General features: G+C 39.8%; 1 protein-coding gene across 1 annotated transcript in view; it reads left to right on the top strand.

The window, feature by feature from the left end:
* Positions 1–26,655, top strand: part of PEPD (peptidase D) — a 141,773-nt gene that overhangs the window by 95,369 nt on the left and 19,749 nt on the right. The window contains 2 exon segments of the mRNA XM_061345964.1: positions 6,455–6,603; positions 24,282–24,466. Of these exon segments, the coding sequence (XP_061201948.1) occupies positions 6,455–6,603; positions 24,282–24,466 (334 nt within the window).

The following is a 26,655-nucleotide window of genomic DNA, read 5'->3' as shown; positions in this document are numbered from 1 at the left end:
CCCAAATAGAGTATTGCTTCCCATTGTGATATTGGCCATAATTTGCTTCATTGCCTGGCAGTTTCAAATTATTTGACAGTAAAAGTGTCAGCAAGCCTATAAAAGTAAAACATTCTTAGAGGAAGATGATGCTTTATTTTTAAAAAATGGTATACAGTGAATTTATGAAGAAAAGAACATGGATATTTATAGTCCACAGTTTTCAAATCTACGGTGTTATACCAAGTGTGTTGTGATGCTTCACAGTCAGAAGTTAAGAAAGCTAAAATCAATACCAAAATGTGTACTATTTTGGCTTGAAAGCCAAAAATGTGACTATAAATTTGTATTTTGTGGTACCAGTGTTCTGTGGAAGTAACACAGTGACCTCTTACTTATCTGTATTCTTTCAGAGGCTCAGGAAGGGAAAAGAACATCATGTCATGTAGCATATCAGTTACAGTATCAGTTACAGTAGCAACTTTGAAGCCTGAATTCACTTTAAAATTATAGGACAAGGGGAATGGATCTAAGCAGGTAGAGTGGAGGTTTAGATTAGACATTAGGCAGAAATTCTTCCCTGTGAGGTTGGTGAGGCCCTGGCACAGGTTGCCCAGAGAAGCTGTGGGCAGTGTTCAAGGCCAGGTTGACCAGGGCTTGGAGCAACCTGGTCTAATGCCCCTTCCCATGGCAGGGAGATTGAAACTGGATGAGCTTTAAGGTCCTTCCAGCCTTAACCAGTCTGTGATTCTGTGATTCTATGAAAATCAACAGGACTTGAAATATTTTGTCCAGACTCCCCTCCTCAGTTCCTGCACAGGGAGCAGAAGCCCTCTTTGGTCGAACATAGAAAGGCCTAGAAGTTCCTGTAATACGGGACGTCCAGCTGATGCTTTCTGCGGCATGTGACATGTGTTTCTGCTTCTTTTCAACTTGATGCCAGTTTATGTACAAAATTATTTTAAGTTGTGGTGTCAGACTTTTTCCACATGAAAGGAACGAAATGCTTTTAGTAATACTTGAAGGTGACTTCTAAAACAGATGCAGAATGCAACTTTTTTGATGCTGTTGGCTGATGTATTAATGATACATAAGTGAGTCATCCTCTCAGCAGAGCAACTGACAGGTTATCTGATTTTTCTCATACTTCGCATTGTTCAGTTTTAGTTAATAATGTTTACAGTATTTTGCAATATGTTCAGGAAGAAAGATTATATATATACACAGAACTGAGACTTTCCTTAGGAGAGCTATGCCCATGCTTCCAAGAAGGATTTTGGAATATTTCTGCTATGCATCTTTTACTTGTGGTACAGCTTCTTACTTATTCTAGAAAACAAACTGAGGCAGTAATATGGCATTTTTAGAGAGTGCTCAGGTCTTCTGACTGTTAAATCTGCTTTATACATCATGTACTTTTCACCCTGAAAAGGAGCGAGCCAGGTAGGTGTTTGCTGCTTTTGCTCCCAACAGAGTAATGCAAAGCAAGACTAGCTTCTCTCTCTGAAAGTTTTAGAAGAGATTGAGCTGTGCAATAAAAGCCTTCATCAGCTTCACCCTAAAACAGTGATAACTTTGACATACAACCACACACCTCTCACTTACCAACAATACTCCTTCTCCAGCCACCTTCCCCTTCAAGATGCCTCAGAAACCTGAAAACCTCAGACATTTCATCCCTGCATTCATTGAAATCAGCAATTAACGGTTACATCCTTGCTGAAAAAGGAGTGGGAAAAGGGACGTTCTGGAATGAAATTTTTCTTCATTCAACAGAAAACCGAGTTCACAGTTAATTTTTGTAATAGCCAACATATACAGTCTGCTAGATGTATAGCACTTTAAAAGGTAAATACAACAGAGTTTGGAGATACTTTGTTATATTATTGCACATACTGCTCTAGATCAGACAGTTCTAAAAAGGTAAGCCATAGATCAGGATGCCTGTAAGGCCTATTTTCATTTGTGTATTTTATTTGTTTAGATTGCTGCTACATTTGATAACAGTACAAATAACATTAAGTAGTTGTTTCTGTGCAGGACCCTTTGTAAGGCTTCATTATCAGGGAGGTAATTTAGTCCATGCAATTGAGAACATACTAAAAATACATTTATAATATCTCTTTTACTAGCAGTTCACTAGCAGTTACTATATAATTTCAGGGTAAAATAAATGTTATGTGGTTTGGTTTTGTTTTTTTTTTTTTTTTTTTTTAAAGTAACCTGCTTTTAGAAACTTTTTCCAGTTTGTCAGCTGGAGAAGATAGTAGCTCACATGAATTTTATTTGACTTAAATGTGCTTCAACACTTATTGTGCCTGGCAAGCAAAGATATGAAACTAGGATCTTCTCAGCCTCCCATTATTTTCTCAGGATAACCACAATATTTGGGCTATGTCCATGTCTTGGGCAACATTTTAATTAATGGATATGTTCCCAACTGAAGTTAAATGGAAGAGAATTCCCAATACAAGCCAAATATCTCCCAAATGTACAGTTTGGTTTGGATGCTTATTCACTGAAGCACACAGGCTGGATGATGCATTGTGCTCCAAGGTGGAATTTGATCATCTTCCCTCATGTCTTCTCTTGTCTGGAAGCCAAGAAACCTGAACAAATGGTGCTTCCTAGTTTGTGAGACTTGTTTTGGTGTACCATCAGCTTTGTGATATTCTTTTTCCATTACTCAGTGTTCCAGTAACTCAAAAAACTATTTAACAACCACCAAATGATGAATGAGTTTGAGAAAATGCTGGTAATTGCAAGGTTAAAGACATAGCTTTGCCTGTGGTAAATTCAGAATAACTGTTCTTCAGGTAAAATACAGAAAGTGTAGCAGCTTCCAGTAGATATGGACAGGGAGTTTGGGAGTTCTTGTTCACAGCTTTACTGTCACCATACTAACCTGACACTTAAGACTTGTAAATGCAACAGAGTTAGGCCACAAAGGTGCTGTGAATCCCACAAAGCAACATAAATTTTGATTTGTGATTTTGAAAGGATTCAGTCTGGGATAGGTAGAACGATTTATAATTAGTCTGAAATCTGTATCTTCTTGGCACATTAGAGAATGTAGCAGCTTCTTATGTGATTCTTAGTTGCTGCAACTAGTTTTCTGCATCCTTAGATTTTCTTTGTGTGTCATTAGTTATTTTTAGCAGCGAATCTAACCATAAAATCAAAACTTAAGCAGTGTTGATGGGGTTTCTGATTTTGAGGTTTGGCTAGGCTGGCTTACGGTTACTGTGTTGGTGTCGAATCCTGGGGGGGTGGCTTACCCTCTGGGCCTGACGTTGTCTATTGCATACCTTTTTTCAATTAGCAAATTTCTGGTTTTAACATACCAAATTTCATATTTTCGTGTATGTATATAGTGTTCAGTTTAGCTCTGTGTGTTCATACATAGCTTTGCAGTTCTTTCTGTGGCATTCTCCTGAGGAGTTTGCTCCTGTAGCTTTAAGCCTTGTGGAGTTCCGCGTTTAAAAACTATGGGGTTTGTTCCTGAAGTTCCAGTCCTGCAAGTCTCTCTGCAGGTGAACCTTGCCCAGTTTGGGGAGGCTGGTGGTGACTTCAGCAGGGCTTGCAGTCAGTGTGAAGATTTATTCTTGGAGGAAATTGTAGGGTGGATTTTAAAATTTCTCAGAGTAAATTTCATCGGTATGTGTCTGGGTATGCTGCGTAGCAGGAAAAGCCCCAGCCCTGCTGGAATATTACCTGGCTCTATCGTGACTGCCTTTGTTTACTTATTGTCCATTGCTTGCAGTGGCAGTTATTTTGGAAGTGGTGAACATTTACAGCCGAGTGCTGTAGCACTTTTTATGGTAGCTTATGCTTATCTTTACATAGTCATGTGTGCTGATTGGTGACAGAGCTATGCTGCACGGTTTTCCTAATTATTGCTGTAATTAGGACTCAGTGTCAGAGAGGGTGTCCCCGTGGAGTGTCCTTCCTTCTGCTTGTGTTGTCTGACTGAGCCTGCTGTGAAGCAGAAGCAAGAGGAAGAAGACTCCAAGGTTTTCAAACACAGTAAAGGAAAATTATATTTCTTGTGATGACAAGAAACTCATACAGTTGTTTGAAGTGACTGGAAGAAGACTTAAATCAGCAGAACTCTCATTTGTTACCTAGGAAAACAGGAGGATACACAAATGCTGTCTGTCACGACCAAAGTCTTACAATACATAAAATAGTTAGTTAGGGTTGGAAAGGACCTTAAGATCATCAAGTTCCAACCCCCTGCCATGGGCAGGGACACCTCACACTAAACCATATGACCCAAGGCCTCGTCCAACCTGGCCTTGAACACTGCCAGGGATGGAGCATTCACAACTTCCCTGGGCAACCCATTCCAGTGCCTCACCACCCTAACAGGAAAGAATTTCCTCCTTATATCCAGTCTAAACTTCCCCTGTTTAAGTTTGAACCCTTTACCCCTTGTCCTATCACTACAGTCCCTAATGAAGGGTCCCTCCCCAGCATCCCTATATGCCCCCTTCAGATACTGGAAGGCTGCTATGAGGTCTCCTCGCAGCCTTCTCTTCTCCAGGCTGAACAGCCCAACTTCCTCAGCCTGTCTTCATACAGGAGGTGCTCCAGTCCCCTCATCATCCTTGTGGCCCTCCTCTGGACTTGTTCCAACAGTTCCATGTCCTTTTTATGTTGAGGACACCAGAACTGCACACAATACTCCAGGTGAGGTCTCATGAGAGCAGAGTAGAGGGGCAGGATCACCTCCTTTGACCTGCTGGTCACGCTCCTTTTGATGCAGCCCAGGATATGGTTGGCTTTCTGGGCTGCAGACACACACTGAAGCTGGCTCATGTTAATTTTCTCATTGACCAGCACCCCCAAGTCCTTCTCCGCAGGGCTGCTCTGAATCTCTTCTCTGCCCAGCCTGTATCTGTGTCTGGGATTGCTTCGACCCAGGTGGCATGGTTAAACTTCATGAGGTTGGCATCAGCCCACCTCACAAGCATGTCAAGGTCCCTCTGGATGGCATTCCTTCCCTCCAGCGTATCAACCGAACCACACAGCTTGGTGTCATTGGCAAACTTGCTGAGGGTGCACTCAATCCCACTGTCCATGTCAGCAACAAAGATGTTGAACAAGACCGGTCCCAACACCGATCCCTGAGGGACACCAATCGTTACTGGTCTCCAGCTGGACATTGAGCCATTGACCACAATTCTTTGTGTGTGGCCATCCAGCCACTTTTTTATGCACCGAGTGGTCCATTCATCAAATTCATGTCTCTCCAATTTAGAGACAAGGATGTCGTGTGGGACAGTGTCGAGTGCTTTACACAAGGCCAGGTAGATGACATCAACTGCTCTACCCTTGTCCATCAGTTCCATAGCCCCATCATAGAAGGCCACCAAATTGGTCAGGCAGGATTTCCCCTTGGTGAAGCCATGCTGGCTGTCACCAAGCACCTTTTTGTTTTTCATGTGCCTTAGCATGCCTTCCAGGAGAATCTGCTCCAGGATTTTTCCAGGCACAGAGGTGAGACTGACTGGTCTGTAATTCCCTAGGTCAAATGCCTACGTGTAATCAAATGTGTGATGAACTAGGGGGCCTGTTGTTTGATCCAAATGGTTACTTGGTTCTTTTCTGATTTTTGATCCCGCTGAAACCAGTGCAGTGCCTTATCAGGTCGTCTCAAGAAGCATAGTACCGCAGATGACTAACTGAGTTATCACAAGGGTGTAGAGACCCATTTGCTATTCTTTGTAGATTGATTTTTGGCAACTGAGCAATCAGTAGAGAATCACTGATTCATGTATAGAATACACTTCTCAAGGGGTAAACCAGTTTTTTTGGTCCCTATAAAAGAAAGCAGTTAATTATTTTTTTTTTAATTCTGATGCAGAAAACTGTATTAAATGTTCTTTTCTGGTTGGATTGTCCCATAATCCTTGTTTCTTTAATCTCTATTAGTTAGGCAAGTTTGTCCTAAAGGGAAGATTATACTGTGAGGAGTGGGAGTCAACCTTTACTGGGGATATTTTCATTTAAACCATCAGATGCATTTTGACACTTAGATACAAGAGGTCGTAATTTAATTAACATTTTTCTGTTAAGTTTTGAGGTTAGACCCTCTATGTGGTGATAGCATTTCTCAGGAAAGAAAAAAGAATGTGTGTTTTCTTCTGAGAAGAGGCCCTAGAAACTGGAACTGAAGAGCATGGATTCCTCACGTACTTCTTATCTTCCTTCGTGCATTCTCTCAGTGTTTTCATCCAGGACCAGCACATCTCATAAGGGTGTCCACTTAAGCCTTAGGTAATGCAGATACTCTTCTGCTGGCAGATTCCAAGGGACTGTTGTCTTATTTTACTTAGGAACAGCATTCAAGGGGTGGCCAACTCCCCAAATGCAGGTGGCTTTTAAGTGCACAGCAAGAGAAGTATCTTCTGTTCTACTCTTCTCTGGCATTAAATTTTCATTTCTTCTCCCCCCTCTGTTTCCTTTTCAGCCTGTTTGATATGGGAGGAGAGTATTACTGCTACGGTTCTGACATCACCTGCACCTTCCCTGCGAATGGAAAGTTCACTCCTGACCAGAGGGCCATCTATGAGGCAGTGCTGAAGTCATCACGGGCTGTAATGAAAGCAGTCAAGCCAGGTAAAAGATCAGTACATGTCAGCAGGAATTGACAAGTTTGATGGAAGCATTCAGGCTCTTGAGACACTTATATTTGGGTTTTAGAAAGTGCTGGAAAGGAACAAGATGGCAAAATTAATTTACAGGTTTAAACAGCTTCTAATGGAAGATAGAAATAGAACACCCAACGTTTTCCATAAAATGCTTTAAAAAAATCCCACATAAACAATTATTAATAGGATTAAGAAGATATCTTAATATTCTGCTTTTTTTTTTTTTTTTAAGTTCCTTTAAACTAGTGGTGACAGTTACACAGGTGTGTGTTTGCAGGAAGCTTTTGCCAGAGACCGAAGTCAGAGTCTGAACATCTGTGTCATGCTGCAGTTTGTTTCAGGCATTTTCTGTATTTTACATGTAAGCTCAACAGAAATCTTCTGTTGAAAAAGAGGATGGAATGTGCGTCCTTTGAGGAGGATACTCAATTACCCTTAAAAAGCTTTGGAAAGCACTGACTATTGGGTACTTCACTGTAGGCTGTTAAATTGCAGGCAACCTAATTCATCAAGTGTACATTTTCACAGTTGAAACAACTGCCTGGCTTGATGAAAATCTTAATTTTCTCCAATTCTGCTTTCAGGACAGCCAACAAATGCTTGTTGAGCTAACTGCTGCTGTGATTTTGAGTATTTCACTGGTGAAGGTACTTGAGCATTTCTCAGTATTACTAATAGAACAGCTTTGAGAAAAATGCACTTAGTGCACAAAGCACACTTATCCTTTAAATTTACCACATTAGCATAGGTTTTCTGGATTGCCAGTCAGAACATGTGTAATTTTCCTGTTACAGAAGCTGAGAGAAGCACAGTTTGTTCGAACAGTTTTGAAGGGAGCAATAACAGTTGAGGCTTTTCTGCAAAATGAGACTAGGTGTCTTGCCAGTTTAATAACAGTGTGCATTCTCCACCATCTGCTGTTTCTCCCCTGAAGAATCTTGTTCCTTTCTGCTTCATAGTTCGCTTTACGTTTCAGTGCCACCTTTAATTCTATGTAACTTTTTTGGCAGTATTTCATGCTAACAAGTTGCAGACTGTCTTCAGAACTTGAGACCCAATGTGATGCTGTACTGAGGATGGTGCAGAGAATTCCTCAGTTTACTTAACACTTTGTTTACAGTGTCAGAAAATAAGGACATACTGAGCTAAGTGCTTCTGAAAAGCAGTTGTAAGGATCCTTTACTAGCCTTGGGAATTTGAGATTCACATAGAATTCATTCTGAATGTCTGACAGAAGATGGGACTGAACATTTGTTCCCACTGGCTTTAGTTGTCTTGCCTATTTAGAAAAATGGTGCAAATGTATTTATGCTGTTTATAAGACTAGTAATCATGAATTTTCTGGCTACAGAAAACAGGCTAAACACACGTTCTGTGGGTTGGTTCATTGATTTGGTTTACTTGGTATTTCTGTGTACTGAAATGCAACCTAGACTTTTTGCACTCTGTTGAATTACAGATCTGGGTAGACACCTTCAATGTGCAAACTTTTTCATCACATGGAAAAGTCTGCTCTTCAGGTGCATGTGGCTGGTACACTAGTTCTTCCGCAGCAGTCCATCTGCCGCTGATGCAAAAAATCTGACTATGTTGCTATATTTTGCTCTGATGATCTCTCAAAAAGACACCAAAAACCAAAGACTCTAGTACTGAAATTGGCATGTAACACTTAAAATAGGTAGTTGTCAGAAAAACATTGACTGTCTCAAATTAACTTAAAATGTTCTAAAGACAATTCAAACTGAAATAATAAGTTGAATTATAGAGAGTTCCTCTTTTATATACAACTTTAAATAATTTTTAAAATTGGGTATTAAAGAATTATTGAGTTTTCAATCACACACCTTTTCTTACTGAAGGAGACATAGGAGGTAAGACGTTTCTGGTAAATGCTTTCATAAATCCTTTTAAAGAAATGTATCTGCCTCGTACCTTCCACTGTATTCCTTTAAATAAAATATTTTGGCTAGGTATTTTAATTGAACACTGAGACATACAGAGAAACTGCCATGTCATGTACTAGTTGAAAGGGGTATTGGATCTCCTGGAAGGCTAATACTCCACTGTAGAAAAGAAGAAATAGAAACAGTGACCTTTATAGCATGTTTTGTGTCACATACTTCTCAGGCCACTGAGAAACCGCAGAGCCCCTCAAAGGGGTGGATGCAAGCTGAATGTATTGTTACTGCTGCCCAGAGAAAGCTGTTTCTGTGGGAGAGGCAGCAGCCGCCTTCTTCTCATTGAACAAACCCAATTTGTTAACTCATTGACTAAAGCAAAAGGATCTGCTCCTGGGGGAGCCGGTGGCAGTCACAGAGGAGAGCAGGAAGGGATGATGTGAATTCAGGTCTCAGTGTCGCTTCTCTCCCTGACTGACAGAAAATTAATACTTCAGGTCTCTGAAGAAGGAGGCAGAAAAGCTAGTGGGTTTATAGGCACTAAATGTAAACCCCAGCCCCATCATGTTTTAGTCAGATTTCAGAAAAGCAGAGCTCCTGCTCATTTTGCTGTTTTTTGTTTGTCTCCGTTTCCCTGGGTTCTTAAGATCAGAGTCAGTCAAGTGACTGGCTCACGTAACAGTATCCATTCATGGCACAGGCTGCACAGAAGGAGTGTATGCAGCAGTGTCAGCAACTGTAGGAAATGGTATTTCTCCCCAGCTGCAGAACTGGGGCTGTAATTAGGCCTTGTGGCACAGGTCACAGCGGATGTGTAGCTGCTGTCTTCAGGAGGTTAATAATTCCCAGAGTCTTTCTTATGACAAGATAGGGAGCCAGTATTTTAGGGAGAGTTAATAACCAAATACTGGCTTACATAATTGTGCTTATGGAAGGACACATATTTGCTAGCAACCTCAAACATTATTTATAGTTTTGTATAGTTCAGAGGTTTGCATTTCTTTTTTCAGTTTGGCTCTCATACGAACCTAGTTGACTCCCAAGTCAAGCTACTTTTGGGGAGATAATAGACCTCTGCCTAATACATTTTGTTTATACTTCTATATGCGAACAGTTGTCATAATTTAAAAAACACTCCAAAACATTGTATTTTATTGTAGCAAAGCATTCATTTGACTAGGTCCTGTGCATGGTCCAAACATGCAAACAGCTAAAATCACATACATGGGTCTCCCTACCTTCCAACTGAAAGAACAGAGTGCTTTCTGCAAGCCAAATAATGTATTCTGAAAGCTAAGAAACACTATCTATTTGATTGTAGCCCAAATTCAATGCAGTTGTCACAACTGCTGCCACAAACCAAATCTGTTTAAAATTAAAGGGGAGAAAGACATACTCAGTCTTGCATAAGCATCAGTTTTGAAACTGCTGAAAATGGATCTCATCACTGAAGCTTATCACTGAAGTGAAAGAGTCAAAAAGGCATGCTTGTGTGGCAGTGGGATAATTGTCTCTTTCCTACAAAGTCAGGCTTGTGATCCAGGATGTCAGAGAGGAATGCTGCATTTCTACTTAGAGAATATTCTTAATGCATCAAGTCTGTTTGCATTAAATTTACTCTTTGACAAAACTAAATACAGGGGCAAATGTGTAGAATAGTGACACTTCCATTCACTTTGGTGGCTGAGGCTTCATCTGCTTCTTACTCAGAATAGTGATATGAGAAACAATTTGTCTTTACATAGATATTCTACATAAAAATAACTGAAAAAAGAGTGAAATTGCAAAGCCAAGTATACCAGACTTACGGTATTTCAGAAGTTAGTGTCCTAATTTGTCTCACTTATGCATTGTTTTATGATCTCATTAGATTTAGTAAATTGGTGGAAGAAAATTAGGTGCAATCCTGGAGCATATCTCCTAGTTTACTTTCATCTGAAGAATTCAGCTCATGCACTTCAAAACTGCATTGTGTAAACCAAAACACAGTAAGTGGGGCCAGCCAAGAGGTTTCACCTCCAAGAATGACTGGAATTAAAATCTTGTTTCTTTCTCTGCTGTCTTCATGCGATGCATATGGCAAAAAGAGCTGAGCTAATCAGCAGCTATTCAGTAGTTTAGTTTAACCTTTCGTTCCATGAGTGGTCCAGTGCTGTTTATTGCCTACTGTTCAAAACCTGCTCTGAATCCAGAATTATTAAAATCCTCACCAGTTTTTCTTAGTGCCCATCATAGCAGCATGCAGGTACCTGGCAGCGGTTAAGTTGGCTTACACTTCCTCTTAGAGATGTGGAAGTGTGCAGAAGTTCACTTTCTGCAAGCAGTGGCACATGGGCTGGAGAAGCTAGTATAAAAGCTGTTGACTCATTTTGGATTCCAAGATTGAAATTCATCAGTCTGGAGGTTGGTTTTGGTTTTTCTTTTTCAGAGAGTTAAGCATTGCTCTTGCTCAGACCCCAGCTGTTTTGACCTCTGTTGCAGCTGTGAGTGCCCAGCTTTTCTGCAAATCAGATTGTCAAGCCAGACATCAGTAAAATGAAATAAAATTATTAATAAACAAATATAAAATACATAAAAAGCAAGTTGCCTGGCATTCTGCTGGGAGTCAGCGTTTGAGGCAAGAATGCTTGCTAATTTCAGCCACAACATTCAGGTGCATTTGCCATGCTTGCTTTTTTGTGAAGTCTGTTGTTTTTCTTCCTCTTGGAAGATGAATTACATAAGGAACAGATATCTTCAGTGGCCGAGCAGGAGCTGTGCTTGGCTTGGAGTTAGTCTTCTGGAAATAAGTAGCCCTAGAACTAAATGCACTTGGGGCTTCCTGTGAATTTGCATCTTGTGTTTGGTAGGAAGCTTTACTTGGTCTGATGGAAGCTTTTCCACTGGGCTGAGGTACTACATTACAAAACATAGCACTGGGTCTGCTTCTCTGGTAAGTCTAATTGAAAATCTCAAAAAAGTGTTAAGTAAAGGACTGAAAAAGGCAGCATCATCAGAAAGGCTGTGCTACTGCTGCCACCCCATCCAAAGGAGTGAATGGTCATGTAACTAAAGGACTGGGCGATTACACGTCAGCACCAAGGGTCCAAGCAAAGTTTGCACAGACAGTGTCAGTTGATATTGCCTAACTCTGGAGTCCTTGATGCTGTAACCATAAAAATACTGCTTTTAGTGTAGTTCTCCCCCACCCATGTAATTGCTGAGGCTTAAAAAAGCAAACTGTGGTGGAAAAAAAGGTACTGTGTAGCACATGAGTAGGTATAAGGCTGTATAGTGTAATGGTTAATGGCTGGTGTAAGGGCTCAACTCTAATGCCTGTAGTACCTCCAATGGACAGCTGTCATGGTAGCAGTTGAAAGCCTGAACTGCAGGGGTAGATTAGACACTTCTGTGAGCAAGTTTGGCACGTCTGTTGATAGTGGAAAGATACGAAGAACTTGAAAAGGCACATGTGCATCGTTCACAAATCCTGTCTCACTCCATTCTTTATACCAGTCAAGTAAGTTAGATCCAGTGTCAGTGTGATAGCTTTATTAACCATTGTTTGTTGTAAATTACAAATGGGAGGCCAGGGTTGTTTTCTCTCTGTCATCAATATAAATCTGTTTGAAGAAATATGTAAAATAATTGATTTTGTGGAAAGTCTGTCTCTGAAACTTCTGGAAAACAGCTTTTTGAAGAAAGATTATCTAGCTGTGAAGATAAGCCTACCCTGAGACATAGTTTGGACCAGATACCTTCCTGGTGCTCCTCCTAACCCAAATCACTCCATGACTCTTAATATGTTCTGAAACGTGCAAATGAAAGTATCAGTGATGTACAAAGAGATGTTGATGACAGTGAATACCTGAGTGCACACCTCTAGCTCTTGACAGGTGTTACTTTGCAAGCCAACAGACAGAGATGTGCTTCACGTCTTGTGTATAAAGCACATTCATACTTAACCTGGCTTTGAGTATCACTTCGTTCATATGGATGCTTTACTGTCGAGTAAAGCATTGATTACATACAAGTCAAATAGTATTTTGAAAGTTACTGCAGAGTTGCTTCTTTTCTAGTCTTAAGCAAATGACTGTGTGTTTATACCATGTCCATCTTCTCATTTAGAGAATACTAATAATTAGCGTTCCATAAATTCAGTTCCTAGTTGATGAGGAGAGTATGGTTTCTATACACATAAAGTTTCTATATACAGTTTCTATTTATAGAAACATTGAAATTTCTCAAATATATTAAATATGCTATTATTTTGAGAAGAAATTAAAAGGAAGTACGCTTATCTTCAAATTTTGCAATTAAAGCTATTTTGGATTAATGCACTAGATCATAAACAGTCTTTAAGATTAATGAGCTAAATATTGGAGCAATCACATACTTTCCATTTTCATCCCTTTGGAATTGCACACTGGAACTTCTGAACATTCCTCGCTGTCTTCTCTGTAGAGTAATGGGAAGTTGCAGCAGAAAGGGAAGGAAGAGAACTTGTTGTGTTTAGCATTCCTACTACTACTGCAAAACTTGTTTATGTTTAAAAAAAGAATACAAAATACTTTTTTCAATATCTATATACCTTAGTATCTGGGGGCAGAGAAAGAAAGAATTAAAACACCTCAATCAGTGAGGTCTATTGTGCTAAATTCCAGAGGTTTTTTTTTTTTTAAAAAGATTTCTTTGTCTAGCAAACTGCTCCCAGGGAACAGTTGAGTAAGGCAAGGTTGGCAGCCACTCAGTTCCCTATCTCTACATTTATATGATTTAAAAAGCTTGTATATCCAAAGTCCCCATTGAACCAAAATTGCATTCAGACATAGCTATGCAGCTGGGAATATTTTCTGATTGATGTTTGTTTGTTTCAGTAAAAATGAAAAATAAAAAATGGTTCCAAATATGCACAGAAGTTGTTGTTCACAAAGTCAGTTTATGTGCAGTGTGAAAGCTTTCCTCCTCAGGACACTGGCATTATAGTGTTTGCCTGTAGGATTTGTACCTGATATTTGTCAAGTTGGAGCTTGTGCTCAGGGGTGTATGCATATCCTCAAGTCTTGCATTTTTCTGTCTAAGAGAGTGAGCATTGTGTTGCCTCTGGCTTCCAGGATTTGCTTTCTGGATACATGCTGTTGAGGAACATCTTGAAGGAAGTCTCAGTCCCAGGACTATCTCTGATAATGGAAGATGGAAGGTTTTTCTATATTTGGGCTGGAAGATTCCTGCCTGTTTTTAGCTTTCCCAGAACTCAGGTTTCACATAAAGACATGGGGGTTTTAAGCTCTTAAATCCTTTCTTCCAGGAACAAAGATCAGCCGTTGAAAATTTCATTGATGCCAAGATTGCCATACAGTCTTTAAGCAAGAAAGTACAGTCAAGTACACTTCAAAACGTTTGAAAATCAAGTACAGTCAAAAGCATTTCAGTCAAAGAAGTAAATGCAAATATCAAGCAAATGAAACATCCTTTTATTAATCATATAGAAATCACCTAATCCTTGAAGCCTGCCAGAAATGGGTACCATTTTGATGCAGGTGCTGAATGAATGCAAACAAGTAAGTAGTTCCCAAAGACTAAGGTGTTCTCAGGTAAAGAGGCTGAGGTGAGAGGTTTGGAGCAAACAGCCAGTGAGCAAGGGCCAGTAGCTGTCAGGCTTTGATTAAGAAATGTTCTCCGTAGCTGATGGTCCCTCCTGTCTCTGCTCCAGCTGTCTTACTAGGATGCGTCTTGTGATTTGTAGTTGAGAATAGGTGTCTGAAGTTGATTCTCTCAAGTTAGCTGTAACACTTCCACTCCATCATTTCTTTATCACATTCAGTAGATTCAGGGCCAAACTGTGTGAGGTGCAGAATGATTCAGAGAAAGGCATTAGAACCTTCTGTAGGTCTCTTAGGCTTTCCATTAAGAACCTGGAGAAGAGGACCATTGGAGTTCACTAGGATGAAACGTGACAACTCGATGGTGTGTCATCTGCCATATGCAACCTTAAACCAGACACAGCATGTTATTATTTAAATTGCTGCTGTAGTCACACCTAGAGTTGGCCACTTGTCTTTCTTGCTTCTCCATGGTGGCAGAGGACCAAAGACAGCCCTGTGTATTTGTAGATGTAGGAAGCTAAACAAAGTTAATCCCATCTGGGCTTGATCTCTGTCTTCCAGTCAGCTGTAACTGCATAAGCATTGAGCTGCCATGTGAAAGCGTGTGCCTGCTTTTTGTCCTTCTGATTTCTTCAGTTTTCTTTCATTTGTGTAGCTTCCTAACCACTCTGCAGTGGAGGAGCCCACATTAACTAGTTTCCCTGTGTACGTCCTTTCAAGGAATGTTGTCAATTAGAAGAACAAACCAAAACAGGCACTTTATTTTGCAGTGTTTTGTCTCCTCCGTGTTCATCTGCTGCTAAAGGATTCAAGTAGTAAAGCTTATGGAGGTAGATACAAGCCCTGGGACTTCAGCAGTTGAATCGTCTGTATATTTGTACAGCAAAATGTAAGCTTTGGATGGTGTATACTCCTGAAAACATTTTGGTATCTAAATATTGAGGCATGATTCTTTGAGTGAGACTGTTAGGTGGAGGTAGGTTCAGTGTACCGGTTTCATAAATAACCTATTTTATGCAATATAAAATGCTGTAATTTGAATTCAGAGTGGCAGTCTGGTTCCCTGCTCTATGTTCTAATAGCATGTCTCTGACAGTGGAGAATTTAGCTCAGGTAGGCGAGTACTAATACCAGGGATTAGAATAACCCAAATAATCAAAGAACTGTTTAATTGGAAACTAACAGCTAGGGTATTTAACATAGCAGATGATACTGCTAGCGGTTACTTCTGTTACTAAGTTGAACAGAGTTGTGCTTGGGAACATATGCAAATTCCAAATTTGCAGCTTCACAGATTACTACTTTCATCCGTGACAGCTCTGTAATGTCTTTAGAATTTAGATTCTTGTTTGCTTCTATTTTGAATACACCTATAGACTAATTGTCACTGTATTCATCTAGGATTAAAATGTATTGTACCTAAAGAATATAATTGTAACTTATTAATATTTATTCCTTACAAGCTAAGTACGAGGTTCTCATTCACATGCAATGGGTGTTTTTTGCATGCAAGTTGTTAAAGTTTTATGTAGTCCAGAGCTGCACGTAGTAGAATACCATGGGGTCAAGCTTGCTGTTGTGCTGTATAAAAACAGTAGCTAATTCTGGTGGCTTTTTAGAAAGAAATTTGACTATAAACTGGACCTTTTGACAATAGCACAACAGGAAGGGGTGTGAGAGCACAATCTATTTTATAGTTTGTATAATTTCAAAATGCCTATATGAATTTTTTTCATATTTCATCCATTCAGATTGTCATATCTTAGGCAGAATGCTGCTGATCATTATTAATCATCTGTAATATCTGAAGCAAAACTATTCTTCTTAGAAATAAAGCATTAATGACAGGAGTTGAAGATTTTATACCAATTTGTCTGAAGACCAAATGCTTTCGTGGCATGATGTAACCAGTACTTGATATCCACAAATCCTGATGAATGACACTGCAGTATTATTTTTCCCACCCTTGCAATTAAGAATGTGTTATTATGTTAAAGATAGATTGGAAAATAAATCTTCTCAATGTATGTTTTAAAAAGCTATTGATAGTCTGCTCTGTTCTCTATGGAGTGGAGTTGGCTGTATTTTTCTTGCCAGCATTGATGTTCATAAATAAGTTTCCCTTTGGATACTAACTCTCTGAGACTGATGCAGAAAAGGTAGTATAGCTTTCCTTGGTAAGTTAATTCTGTTTTTGTCAGTATAAATGGTTAAAGTATAAGCCACCAGTTAGGAAGAGAAAGCTGAAGGAACTAAAGGATGCACAGACAGTTTGCACAGGCAGTGCTTACAGTGTGCAGACAACAGTGACAGTTACAGTCTTGATTCTTGCAAGATTTTATTTAATAACAAGTGTCATTGTTTACTGGGGGATTGGATCATTGATTACTGGAAGATTATGTTGATGGACACATAAGTTATCCTTGCCCAGAATAGCAGTAACCGATGGTAAGAGGTGAAAAAAAAAAAGCATTTTTTTCTGTCAGATTCAGCAGATCCTGCAGTCCCGCTGTGCGAGCAGCAAGCTGTTGAAATGCAGGATTTCAGCCTGTGAGTCTGACTGCAAACCTTCTGGGAGCTGCTCTTCCCTGCTGGTGACTAATGTGCAGGAGCTGACCCATGCATACAGTGACCACTGCAATGTTACGAAGACTAAAATAGCGCTGATTTATTTCCAAGTGTGCAAAACCAGGCACTTTAAAACAGTTGGGCCTTTCTGCCTTGAAGTCCCTTCTGTGTGGGTGTCTCTGAGCAGCCCTGTCTGTAGGAGCCTCTGCAGTTCAAGGCAAACCTGCAGCTTTTCAACAAGGCTGAATGCCTTGCATGGATTTTTCTACTACTTTCAGTGGTTCTTCAAAGATGCTGCTTGTACAAAGCAGATAACATTTAGAAGTCTTCACAGACTTAGAGCCTAAATTGATTGCAGGTTTTAGCCATTCTGTAGTGAATGGGTTTTGATTTAAGGCTGTTTGGCTTTTAAAATTCTTTTTTCATAACTGTTACAGGTTGTAATATTTTAACATTGTACAGTTCTGATCTTAGTAGTGACTTTGAGGGAAATAAGTTGCTTTTATGTGTTCTGATGTGCACTAATTTTCTCCCAGTTCAATATTCAGGAAATGCACTCATTATACATTGTAATTTGAGTTGAAGTACAAAGCTCGTTGAGTCCTTCATTCTTGACACTGCATCAGCTGTAGCTGTCAGAGCGTGAAACTGCTGGACGTAAGATTACGCTCTTTGCCCGCAATCTTATCTAAGCAGTCTTTTCTAAGCTTCAAAGATTGGTAAGTTTCCACACCACCATCACTCCTTCCACACACTTCCCTCCTCCCCCCCCATCGTTTTCCTCTTCATTTTCAATGTACACCTGTTTGGAAGGAACTTGCAGTAAGATACATGGTGTTTACCAGCACTGCACAACCCCAGTGCTGCATCTTTCCAGGCACGGAAAAAGTTCTCCTCTTGCCTCCTGTCTGCATCTATTCAAATTGCTTCTTTTAAGATTTCAGCATGACAGGCTATTATCTTGATGTTGCCTCTGATGTGTTATATAGATGATCATGTTCAGGGTTTGTAATGGGAAGGGTGGGTTTACCGCTTAAAACTTCCATCATACTGATACAAAAGAAGTATTACAGTGTGCAACTGAATAACACAATGCTGTTGAGTCTTTTGAAAAAGAGGTCTGAATTTCAGAGGTGATGGGGAGTCATCTCTGTTTCCCTTTAGGAACTCTCACCCCTGTCAGGCAGGTGCATCTTCTTTGGGAACTGAAGGATGGTTTTTGAAGGAGTCCATCCTGGTTTGGAGCTGTGGCTGTGGCATTCATGGCACAGAACAGGCTAATGTCTAGTAATCCCTGTAGTCAATACCGCAGGTATCTGCAGGTGTGACACAGCAGCACATTCAGCATAGTTCCTGTCACCTTCTTAGGACAGGAAAGTTTACAGTCTGTCCTCATCGTATGCAGCTATGCCACCGCTGTAAAATACAGCCTTAAATTGCATCCCTAAATTGGGCATCTGTATAGCCATCTGATGCTGACTCTGTGAGGCTTACAGGTAGTTACCTACACGTTATCTGAAACTTTGAACAGCTTCACTGTTGCCCAAACATTGTCAGTGTTTAGTACAGCATTTTTGTTTCTCACTTTCTGATTCCTCTCCCTGTTGTACGGTTGTCTTACCTTGTACTGCAAGAAATGAAGCTTGAAAACTGAACTACAACTGAGTGGTTCATCTAGTGGGCCTAAAAGAAAGCATGATAATCAGAAATACCACAAGTTCTTCTCCAGCACCCGAGGGAAGAGGGGAAAAAAAACCTATGTTTTTAGTATTTAAATGATGTTTTGGTTTATTTTTTAAACTAGGTTTGATTGGAATTTTTAAGGACCCATTGTTTTATGTCTGATATGGTCTCTGTGTGTTGGCAGATTTTAATGTGTTCCAGTGGGTTGCTGGCTGGACAAGGACTGCATATTATGTCTGCTTTTCAGTGGCAGTGCCAGGGGACAAATGGGCCTTTTGCCCTTGTCTGTGGACACTCAGAAATTAAATGTAACTTAACCTTAGCACAGTTTGGGGAGAAGTTACTACAACCTTGCCATACTCAATTTTTTTAGTAAGATTGTGACATCTGTACTGGCAGAAAAATCCCACCCTACAGCAACAAAAAAACCCTGCTAAATCATTTGTGGTTTAATCATTGTCACATTGCAACCACAAAGTACCCTAAGTAGCGGCCAAAAAAAATCCTGTTAGGCCTTTTCAGAGCACTTTCCTACCAAAGTGGCTAAATACACACAGTAATTCTAAATTACTTTTGTATTCTGTTTCTACTTTATGTTCTCAAATAGCTTCTAATAAAACATCAGAAAATAATCACTGGAATGAAAACACTAGTGAGTTAACAGCAACTGAGGAACAGTTTATAGTGTGATATATTATAATAACTCATCTTTTTAATTATACTATTTAAAAAGTTACAGTATAGTCATTAAAAGGTAGGGATGCTTTTGATTTCTTGATGCATTTCTTTTTCTCTTTTTGGAACAAAAATCTTCCCTATCAAAAGTGGGATCCAAAGGCCACAGATTATTGCAAAGATCTGCATATAATATTTCTGAGTCCCTAAACGATGGTGTTTGATCTGAAATTTGGTGGTTTAGCAAACAGATAATTAGGGAGCGTTTTCAAGGAAGTAAAAGAATATTCACTTTTTCTTTTCTGTCACAGTATCTAAGAATATCAGATAACATTTAGGTTGATGGGAGTAAAAAAAAAAAACTTTTAGTAAACTTAGTGTATTAAGTTTGCCATTTTTGAGTACAGTACCTCATACATCTGTAAACCTCTGCTACAGTGTTTGGGGGGTATCTGAAAACTAATAGCTTCCATAGTTATATGTTGTTTAATTTGTGATCTTGCATTTCATTATTGGATATATCTACTGTCTGGTCACTGCTGTGTAGTTCATTCACTCTGTATCTCAAGGGATTTCAAATGCTTTGGTTGCTGTAAAAGGTGCTTTTTGTCCCGGCCTCAAACCCAAGCACATGCTTCATGGCAGGTAACAAATTGCAGCCTAATGAACCTTAGTAACTGAGCTTTCCTGGGGAGCCAGTCGCTCGTTCAGTGACCTTATTACCCAGTATCTCATTTGGCAAAGAATTAAGAATGGAGCAGACACATCATCAGCAGATTTTCCTGAGTGCAGACTCACTTTGGTACAAGCTGTCAAAGTCCAAGGACCCTCCAACCTAGCTTTCTAAACCTCATCTGTCAGTGGACTATAATTGGTTTATAAATTGGCTTAAAGATGATAATGGAACTAACCTTTTTACACAAAAAGCATGTGTGCAACTATGATAAACGTCAAAGCTTAAAAATAGTAGTTCTGAATAATACAGGAGTAAAACATCCTAGTGAGTGATTGGTGGTGGGAGATTAGTGCAGGTTGGTGTTGCAAAACAGTCAGCCGTTGCAGTAACTCACAAAACTGATGTTAGAGCCACTTGTGGAAGTTGTTTTGTTGTGGGTTTTTAGTTGTTTTTTAACTGCTTTTTCTCGCAAGAATGCTAATATGGTGTTTGACTTCTGCTGCCTCAGCTTGTGGTGAGGGACAGAGCTCTCCACTGGACCACCATTAATCCAAAAAACTGAAGTGCCTGAACATCCGTGAATTAAGGATTCTTTATACGAAATGTTGTTCATTCAGCATTGTTTAATTAGTGTTTTTTTCTTCACATCTGCTCCTCTTGGGCAGATTGTTCCCTGTCTGCCTGCACAGAGGCTTCTTTATTACTGTTTTCTTTGTTTTAACATGCTAAAGCTGTGCACACAGAGATGCGCACACAGACATCTGAACAGAATATAGGTATCTCTGTGTTTTAACACAGGGATTCACATACCCCCACTGCAAATCCTTCTGGCACATCCAGACTGTTAAGTTGCATGTCATGCGAGAGTATGAAAATATTCTGGTCATGGTTTTCCTAGACAAGTTAGCTGTGATAATTAATTTGTCCTCCGCTGCTTTCTGCAATTATTGGAATTCAGTATGTGCATAGGAAAATTAGATTAGCAGAATGTGAGGCCTTTTGCTCTTCAAGTTACTTGCTGGTTAACTTAAATGGCAGTTGCCATGCCAGCCAGTCCCAGAGAGCTGGGTTTGCACAGGCGATTGTATTATAAAGATTCCAATAGCCAGATAAAACTAATACAATTTTAGGCTTAAAATAAATTTGAAGAGTTGTGTATTTCTGTTTACTGTATATTTAATCTATACAACATATCAATATACTTTAGGTATAACATGGACTAAGAGATCTTTCTTGAATTATGATACTTCCTTTCTTCAGTAGATTGTATTCTGGACTTTTAAATAATTGTCCTATTAATTGCCCTGTAAAGTAGTTCTTTCTCTTCACGTTAATGTTTTTAAGATCATAAGGGTACTAGGAAACGTTTAAAGATTGGCATTTATGTCTTCTTTCTTTGCCAAATTCTCTGTTTAGAGAAGAAAAAGAGGGGGGAAAGGTGTTTGTACCTTATTATTAAAGTTTATTCCTAGCATGATGGGAAGCAACTCATATCAAACAAGGCAAGGATATTGCCATTGTTTAAGCAAAGACTAGTAAGATCACTTCACTTAGTTCACTGTCTCTAGTCAGCTTAAAAATATCCTCATACTGTGTCTTAGCATACTAGTAATAGTCTGTGTAGGTACTACTGTACTGTACGGTGCTTGTAGGTTAGGTGGTTTGGAGGGGAGTGGCTAATAGTTGAAAATACCACCACATTGTATTTGTAGTAGCATAAAATGTGAAGCCAGACCATAGAATAGAAAACACAATCTATCTGTAAGCATTTTTAAATTAAGATTAATTGAACACATATTTACTTGTAAACCAAGATTTGTACTACTAGTAGCTTAATTTCCCTCCATGTAGACCTGTCCCAGTGCTGTCTGCAGCTTCTGCAGCATACATGAAAGAGCTGCAGCTGAAGTACTTCCCATCTCTAGGAAAACTGATGGCATTGGCTAGATGGTAAGAGGGTGGTCCAGGTCATTTTGCTGGGCTCTGTCTGAAGCACTGCCCTTGTTCTAAAAGAGAGTCCAAAGCTTCAGGTTTTCCATACAGCCTCATTATTTGTGTCAGAGTGGAGGCTTGTGTTGTCCTCAGTGTCTCATGAAATAGACGAACAAAAACCAAACCAGATGGAGAACTCAGAACTCCAGGCAGGAGGAGGAGCGGAGAAATAGTCATGCTTTTTCTCAGTGAGAGACAAAAAAAGAAGAGGTGATGGAAGAAGGGTCTCTAATCGATTTGCTCAGTGCCCAGAAATATTTACAGTTTACAGCCTCGCAATCTTTTCAGTTAGGACAGTAATGTCATTCATTTGCTCTGTTAAACTTCTCTAGACAAATGGTTATGTGTTCTTTAGTGGTTTTATATCTGATCAGTTTAATCCTTGTATCTCTTGTTAGTTGTACCTCTTAGTTTGATAAAGGTCAACCTGTTTCTGTAAGTGGAGTCAGTGGATTTGGACTGAGACAAATAGTACCAGCACAGCTGTAGAAGGGAGCTGTGCTGCAGACTACAGGCACCTCATCTTCAGTTCTCTCGGGCACCTGATCTTAAGCTGATTCAGAGCATCCAGGATATGGTTGTGGTTCTGTCTTCTAGCAGCAGAGTTCTGACCTTCATTTATATCAAGAGACGATGAGTCTTTGAATAGTTGACCAGGGTCAGAAATTACATATGGCTTTTCAGTCATGGTGATGAAAATAGAAAACTTGTGGTAATACTCAGTTAGGAAATAATGGGAGAGATTTCAAAAGAACATCTAATGTCCCCAGAAAGAATATTGAAGGCTTTTAGAGTAGTTAATGTTGACTGCAAAGTACAGAAGCTGAACTGGGAGTTACACACAGAAATTCTGAATTCCTACAACCACAAAATAGACAGGAAAGCAACTGTGATTCAGTAATACTCCCAGTTTGATATCTGCAATATTGATGTGATAGATTGTAATGATTTCAGGTTTCCATGCAATAGATTGGAGGCTATTGTGAAATAACTTTAAAACATAGATGAATCTAGAGAAGTCAAAATTGCAATGCAATCAATGTTCAAAAAGATAAAAAGATAAATTCCTTTAAAATATAATTATGTTGAGCATGGTTGTCAAAGAACAGCTTCTTATAGTTGTATTATTTCTTACTGAAGGAAGACTAAATTCCTTTTTAAAGGAGGGAAAATGCAAGAATAGCACATTTGGAACAGGAAGGCTGGATTTTGTGGTTGAGCGTCACTCACATGGGCACTGTTGGCCTTTCTGAGGAAACCGCAATCAAGAGTTTGTCCAGCATATTGTTTGTCCAGCATATTGTCCAGCATATCCACACCTCTGTCTTGTGCTCTTGCTTGGGCCAGAACGGTGTTTCTTCAGCTGCATGCATGCAACATGCTGAAAAGTTTGATCTCTTGAGTAATCTGATGGGGAGGAGGCTGCCTATTAACTAACTTGCTGAGCTGATTCCCAGACAGCATTAATGGGACTGTCAAGGTGCATTGGTTTCTGTGTGGATGGTGTACAAGAGGGAGCTCTTCACTTTGGTTCTGATCTCTGTATAAGAGCCATATAAGACAACTGAATTTTATTTAAGCACTCCCACAGGATGATTTTCTTTCAGTTTTTGAAGCCTCAGTACTTTCAGCAGAAAGTGCTAATGTAATTATGAAATGACATTCATGTTCACAAGACCCTAGAGCTGCATCTTTAACAGCATTAAAGCAAATGGAACTTGATGGGGTTTTGGCCTTAAAAATTGCTCACTTTTTATTTGTTTAATCATGCCAAAATTGAACAAGGAAAATATTCTTCTACTGTACCTTAGCCCTAGTTGTCTTGACTCTGCAATTGCTCTGTTGATGATGACTCAAAGACATAGTGAACTAATTAAGACAGTACTGTGTTTCTAACAAAAGAGCTGCTTTCTTCCTCCCTCCTCCCCCAAGCAGTTTGTCAAACAAAATTGTATCCTATACCAAAATAATAGAAATCTAATGTATCCTGGCACTCTGTCTCTAGTCAACCAACAGTATTTTGTAATGCTGTTCTAGTACGTATATTAGAGGACTTGTGTTGTACACAGCCCATTAACACAAGGGAATCATCAATTTCTGGAAAGTGTCTTTGCCAGAAAGATGTAGGTTTTAAATCTTCTATGTACATAGAAAAGTACTGTCCATCTCAGATGTTCTAAGTAGGTATGATCATTATTGAAAATAATAGGATAGTAATATTTCATGCTCTGCATTTTAAATAACTACACTTTCCAATTTACGTTATTTTAGAAAACTCACTGATACATTTGGATCTGCATAGGCATGATTAGATACAGTGTCATTATTTTTTCATGTGAATCTGGCTTATAAGGTTCTGCTGCTTCTCTCTTTTGTAGATTTCTGTGCTTTGCATGCATGGTAAGATGATTTTATCTTGTTTAAAGTATTTTTGTGCTAATATAGTTGCTCTTTCCACCTTTTTTTTTTTTTATAAGCAAAGGGTACATGTTTTATATCTGCTTTTGGATAGTCGTCTGTAAAAACTTTCAGCAATAGTTAACTCAGCTGCTTGTTTCTGCTCTCTAAGGGGTCGCCTGGCCTGATATGCACCGTCTGGCTGACAGAGTCCATCTGGAGGAGTTGACTAAAATTGGCATTCTGAAAGGCAATGTAGATGACATGGTGAAGGTTCATCTGGGTGCAATATTTATGCCACACGGACTTGGACATCTACTTGGAATCGATGTGCATGATGTTGGAGGCTACCCAGAGGTTAGTGTTAGTCCATTCTCAACTGCCTTACAGATTAACCACTCACAATTCTACCAGTGTTTTTGTTAGTTTATGTACAATAAGCCTGTTGCATCCTCTCAGAAGTAGAGCAAATATGCACTTAAGTGTGTCTTTTTCTGTATGTGGTATTTCATTTAGTTTTCTTGAAGAGAATCTGTTAGTTCATTAAAATGTGAAGTTCTTACGTGGAGAAGTCAACTGATGCTGTCCTTCTGGCATTCTTAATCTTTCAATTCCTATATAGCTTGTGTTGTTCCTCCATGAGTTTCCACTGTAACATATATCACGTAAGCATAACCTATGGTGTCACAGAGAGCATCGAAGTCCACCTAAGACCTATAGTGGGGAGACTCACTTGCTCCATTCCAGATGTAAGGCAGCTGTGGGAGCTCACTGCTGCACCTGGGCTAGTAAATTTCACTGACTGTGTCATATGGAAACAAGCTGGCTCATATTCCTTGAAATCTGATTTCCAGTGTCAACATGGGCACCAGTGTAGATGTGTTGTCCTGTAAAGAGAATAGAAAGAGAAACCAGCAAGTCTTCCAGTCTTTGCAAATGTGAAAGTATATAAGCTCTTGCATTCTGAGTTTCTGCAGAAAACACACGATGATTACCTTTTTCCTTGTGTTAACACAGTGGCTCATGGCTATGGTCTGAGAGCAGAATGGGTAAAATTCTGTAACCTGTGAATAGGAAGATGTTTGAAATGATGCTGGAAAAAATCTGTAAGGGGAATTGAACTTAAAGTTTGAATAAAGAAAGGAAGCTTATAGCAGCTTCTGAAAGATTTCAGAAGGATTTTCTGTGTGTTATGTTTTGATTACTTGAGGGTAGCTGTTTAAGGTTTTTTAATAATACAGTAGGAAAATTTATCATTTGTATTCTCGCTTATGTCAGATGTTCTTTTACAAGAACCTGAAAAAGAAGCTAGGAACTTCTTAGGTGTGGTTTAAGCATGTTTTGGAGCTTGCTCATATTGGATGAACAGGCTACATAACTACAGCTGCAGCTGGGTTCATTTTGCAGTCAAGGAACAAACCATACATAGTATTTGAGGGTACTTGTGTTCACAGTATACTTACTGTGACCAATACTATGATGGCAATGTATTAGCATCAGCTAATAAACTTACATGTAGTACAAATGAAACAAAAATCCAAAGCAGCCTTCTTCTGATTTTAAAGTTTCTTCACTAGCTAATACAGAAAGGGTGGATGTTTGCCCATCTATCTCTCCCAAGTGCATTCTCTCTGTGTACAAATGGAGACATTCAGCACAAGGGATGTGATTACTTGCAGAGTTCATAGACTTAAAAATCCAGAACCCTAATGTGTTGCATGCCTTCACTTAGATTGGTGTGAATAACTTTTCTGAATTTGAAGCTGGCAAATGAAGTTGCTACGCCACCGTCCATCATATTTGAAAAATCATGGCAGTCAGGTGAAGTTCCCAACAACTGGAAAAAGGGAACTATAAACCCCGTTTTCAAGAAGCAGAAAATGGATGACCCAGGGAACTACAGGCCAGTCAGTCTCACCTCTGTGCCTGGCAAAATCCTGGAGCAGATTCTCCTGGAAGGCATGCTAAGGCACATGAAAAACAACAAGGTGCTTGGTGACAACCAGCATGGCTTCACTAAGGGGAAATCCTGCCTGACCAATTTGGTGACCTTCTATGATGGGGCTACAGAACTGATGGACAGGGGTAGAGCAGTTGATGTCATCTACCTGGACTTGTGTAAAGCACTCGACACTGTCCCACTCGACATCCTTGTCCCTAAATTGGACAGACATCAATTTGATGGATGGACCACTGGGTGGGTAAAGAACTGGCTGGATGGCCGCACGCAAAGAGTTGTGGTCAATGGCTCAATGTCCGACTGGAGACCAGTAACGAGTGGTGTCCCTCAGGGATCAGTGTTGGGACCGGTCTTGTTCAACATCTTCGTCACTGACATGGACAGTGGGATTGAGTGCGCCCTCAGCAAGTTTGCTGATGACACCAAGCTGTGTGGTTCGGTTGATACGCTGGAGGGAAGGAATGCCATCCAGAGGGACCTTGACATGCTTGTGAGGTGGGCTGATGCCAACCTCATGAAGTTTAACCATGCCAAGTGCAAGGTCCTACACCTGGGTCGGAGCAATCCCAGGCACAGCTACAGGCTG

Source organism: Neopsephotus bourkii, unplaced genomic scaffold (assembly GCF_033783945.1).
Source record: "Neopsephotus bourkii isolate Nb327-2 ecotype Australia unplaced genomic scaffold, CSIRO-AGI_Nbou_v1 NB_245, whole genome shotgun sequence".
NCBI lineage: Eukaryota > Metazoa > Chordata > Aves > Psittaciformes > Psittacidae > Neopsephotus > Neopsephotus bourkii.
Note: the sequence above shows the minus strand (reverse complement) of the source record. Positions and strands in the feature narration are given on the sequence as shown.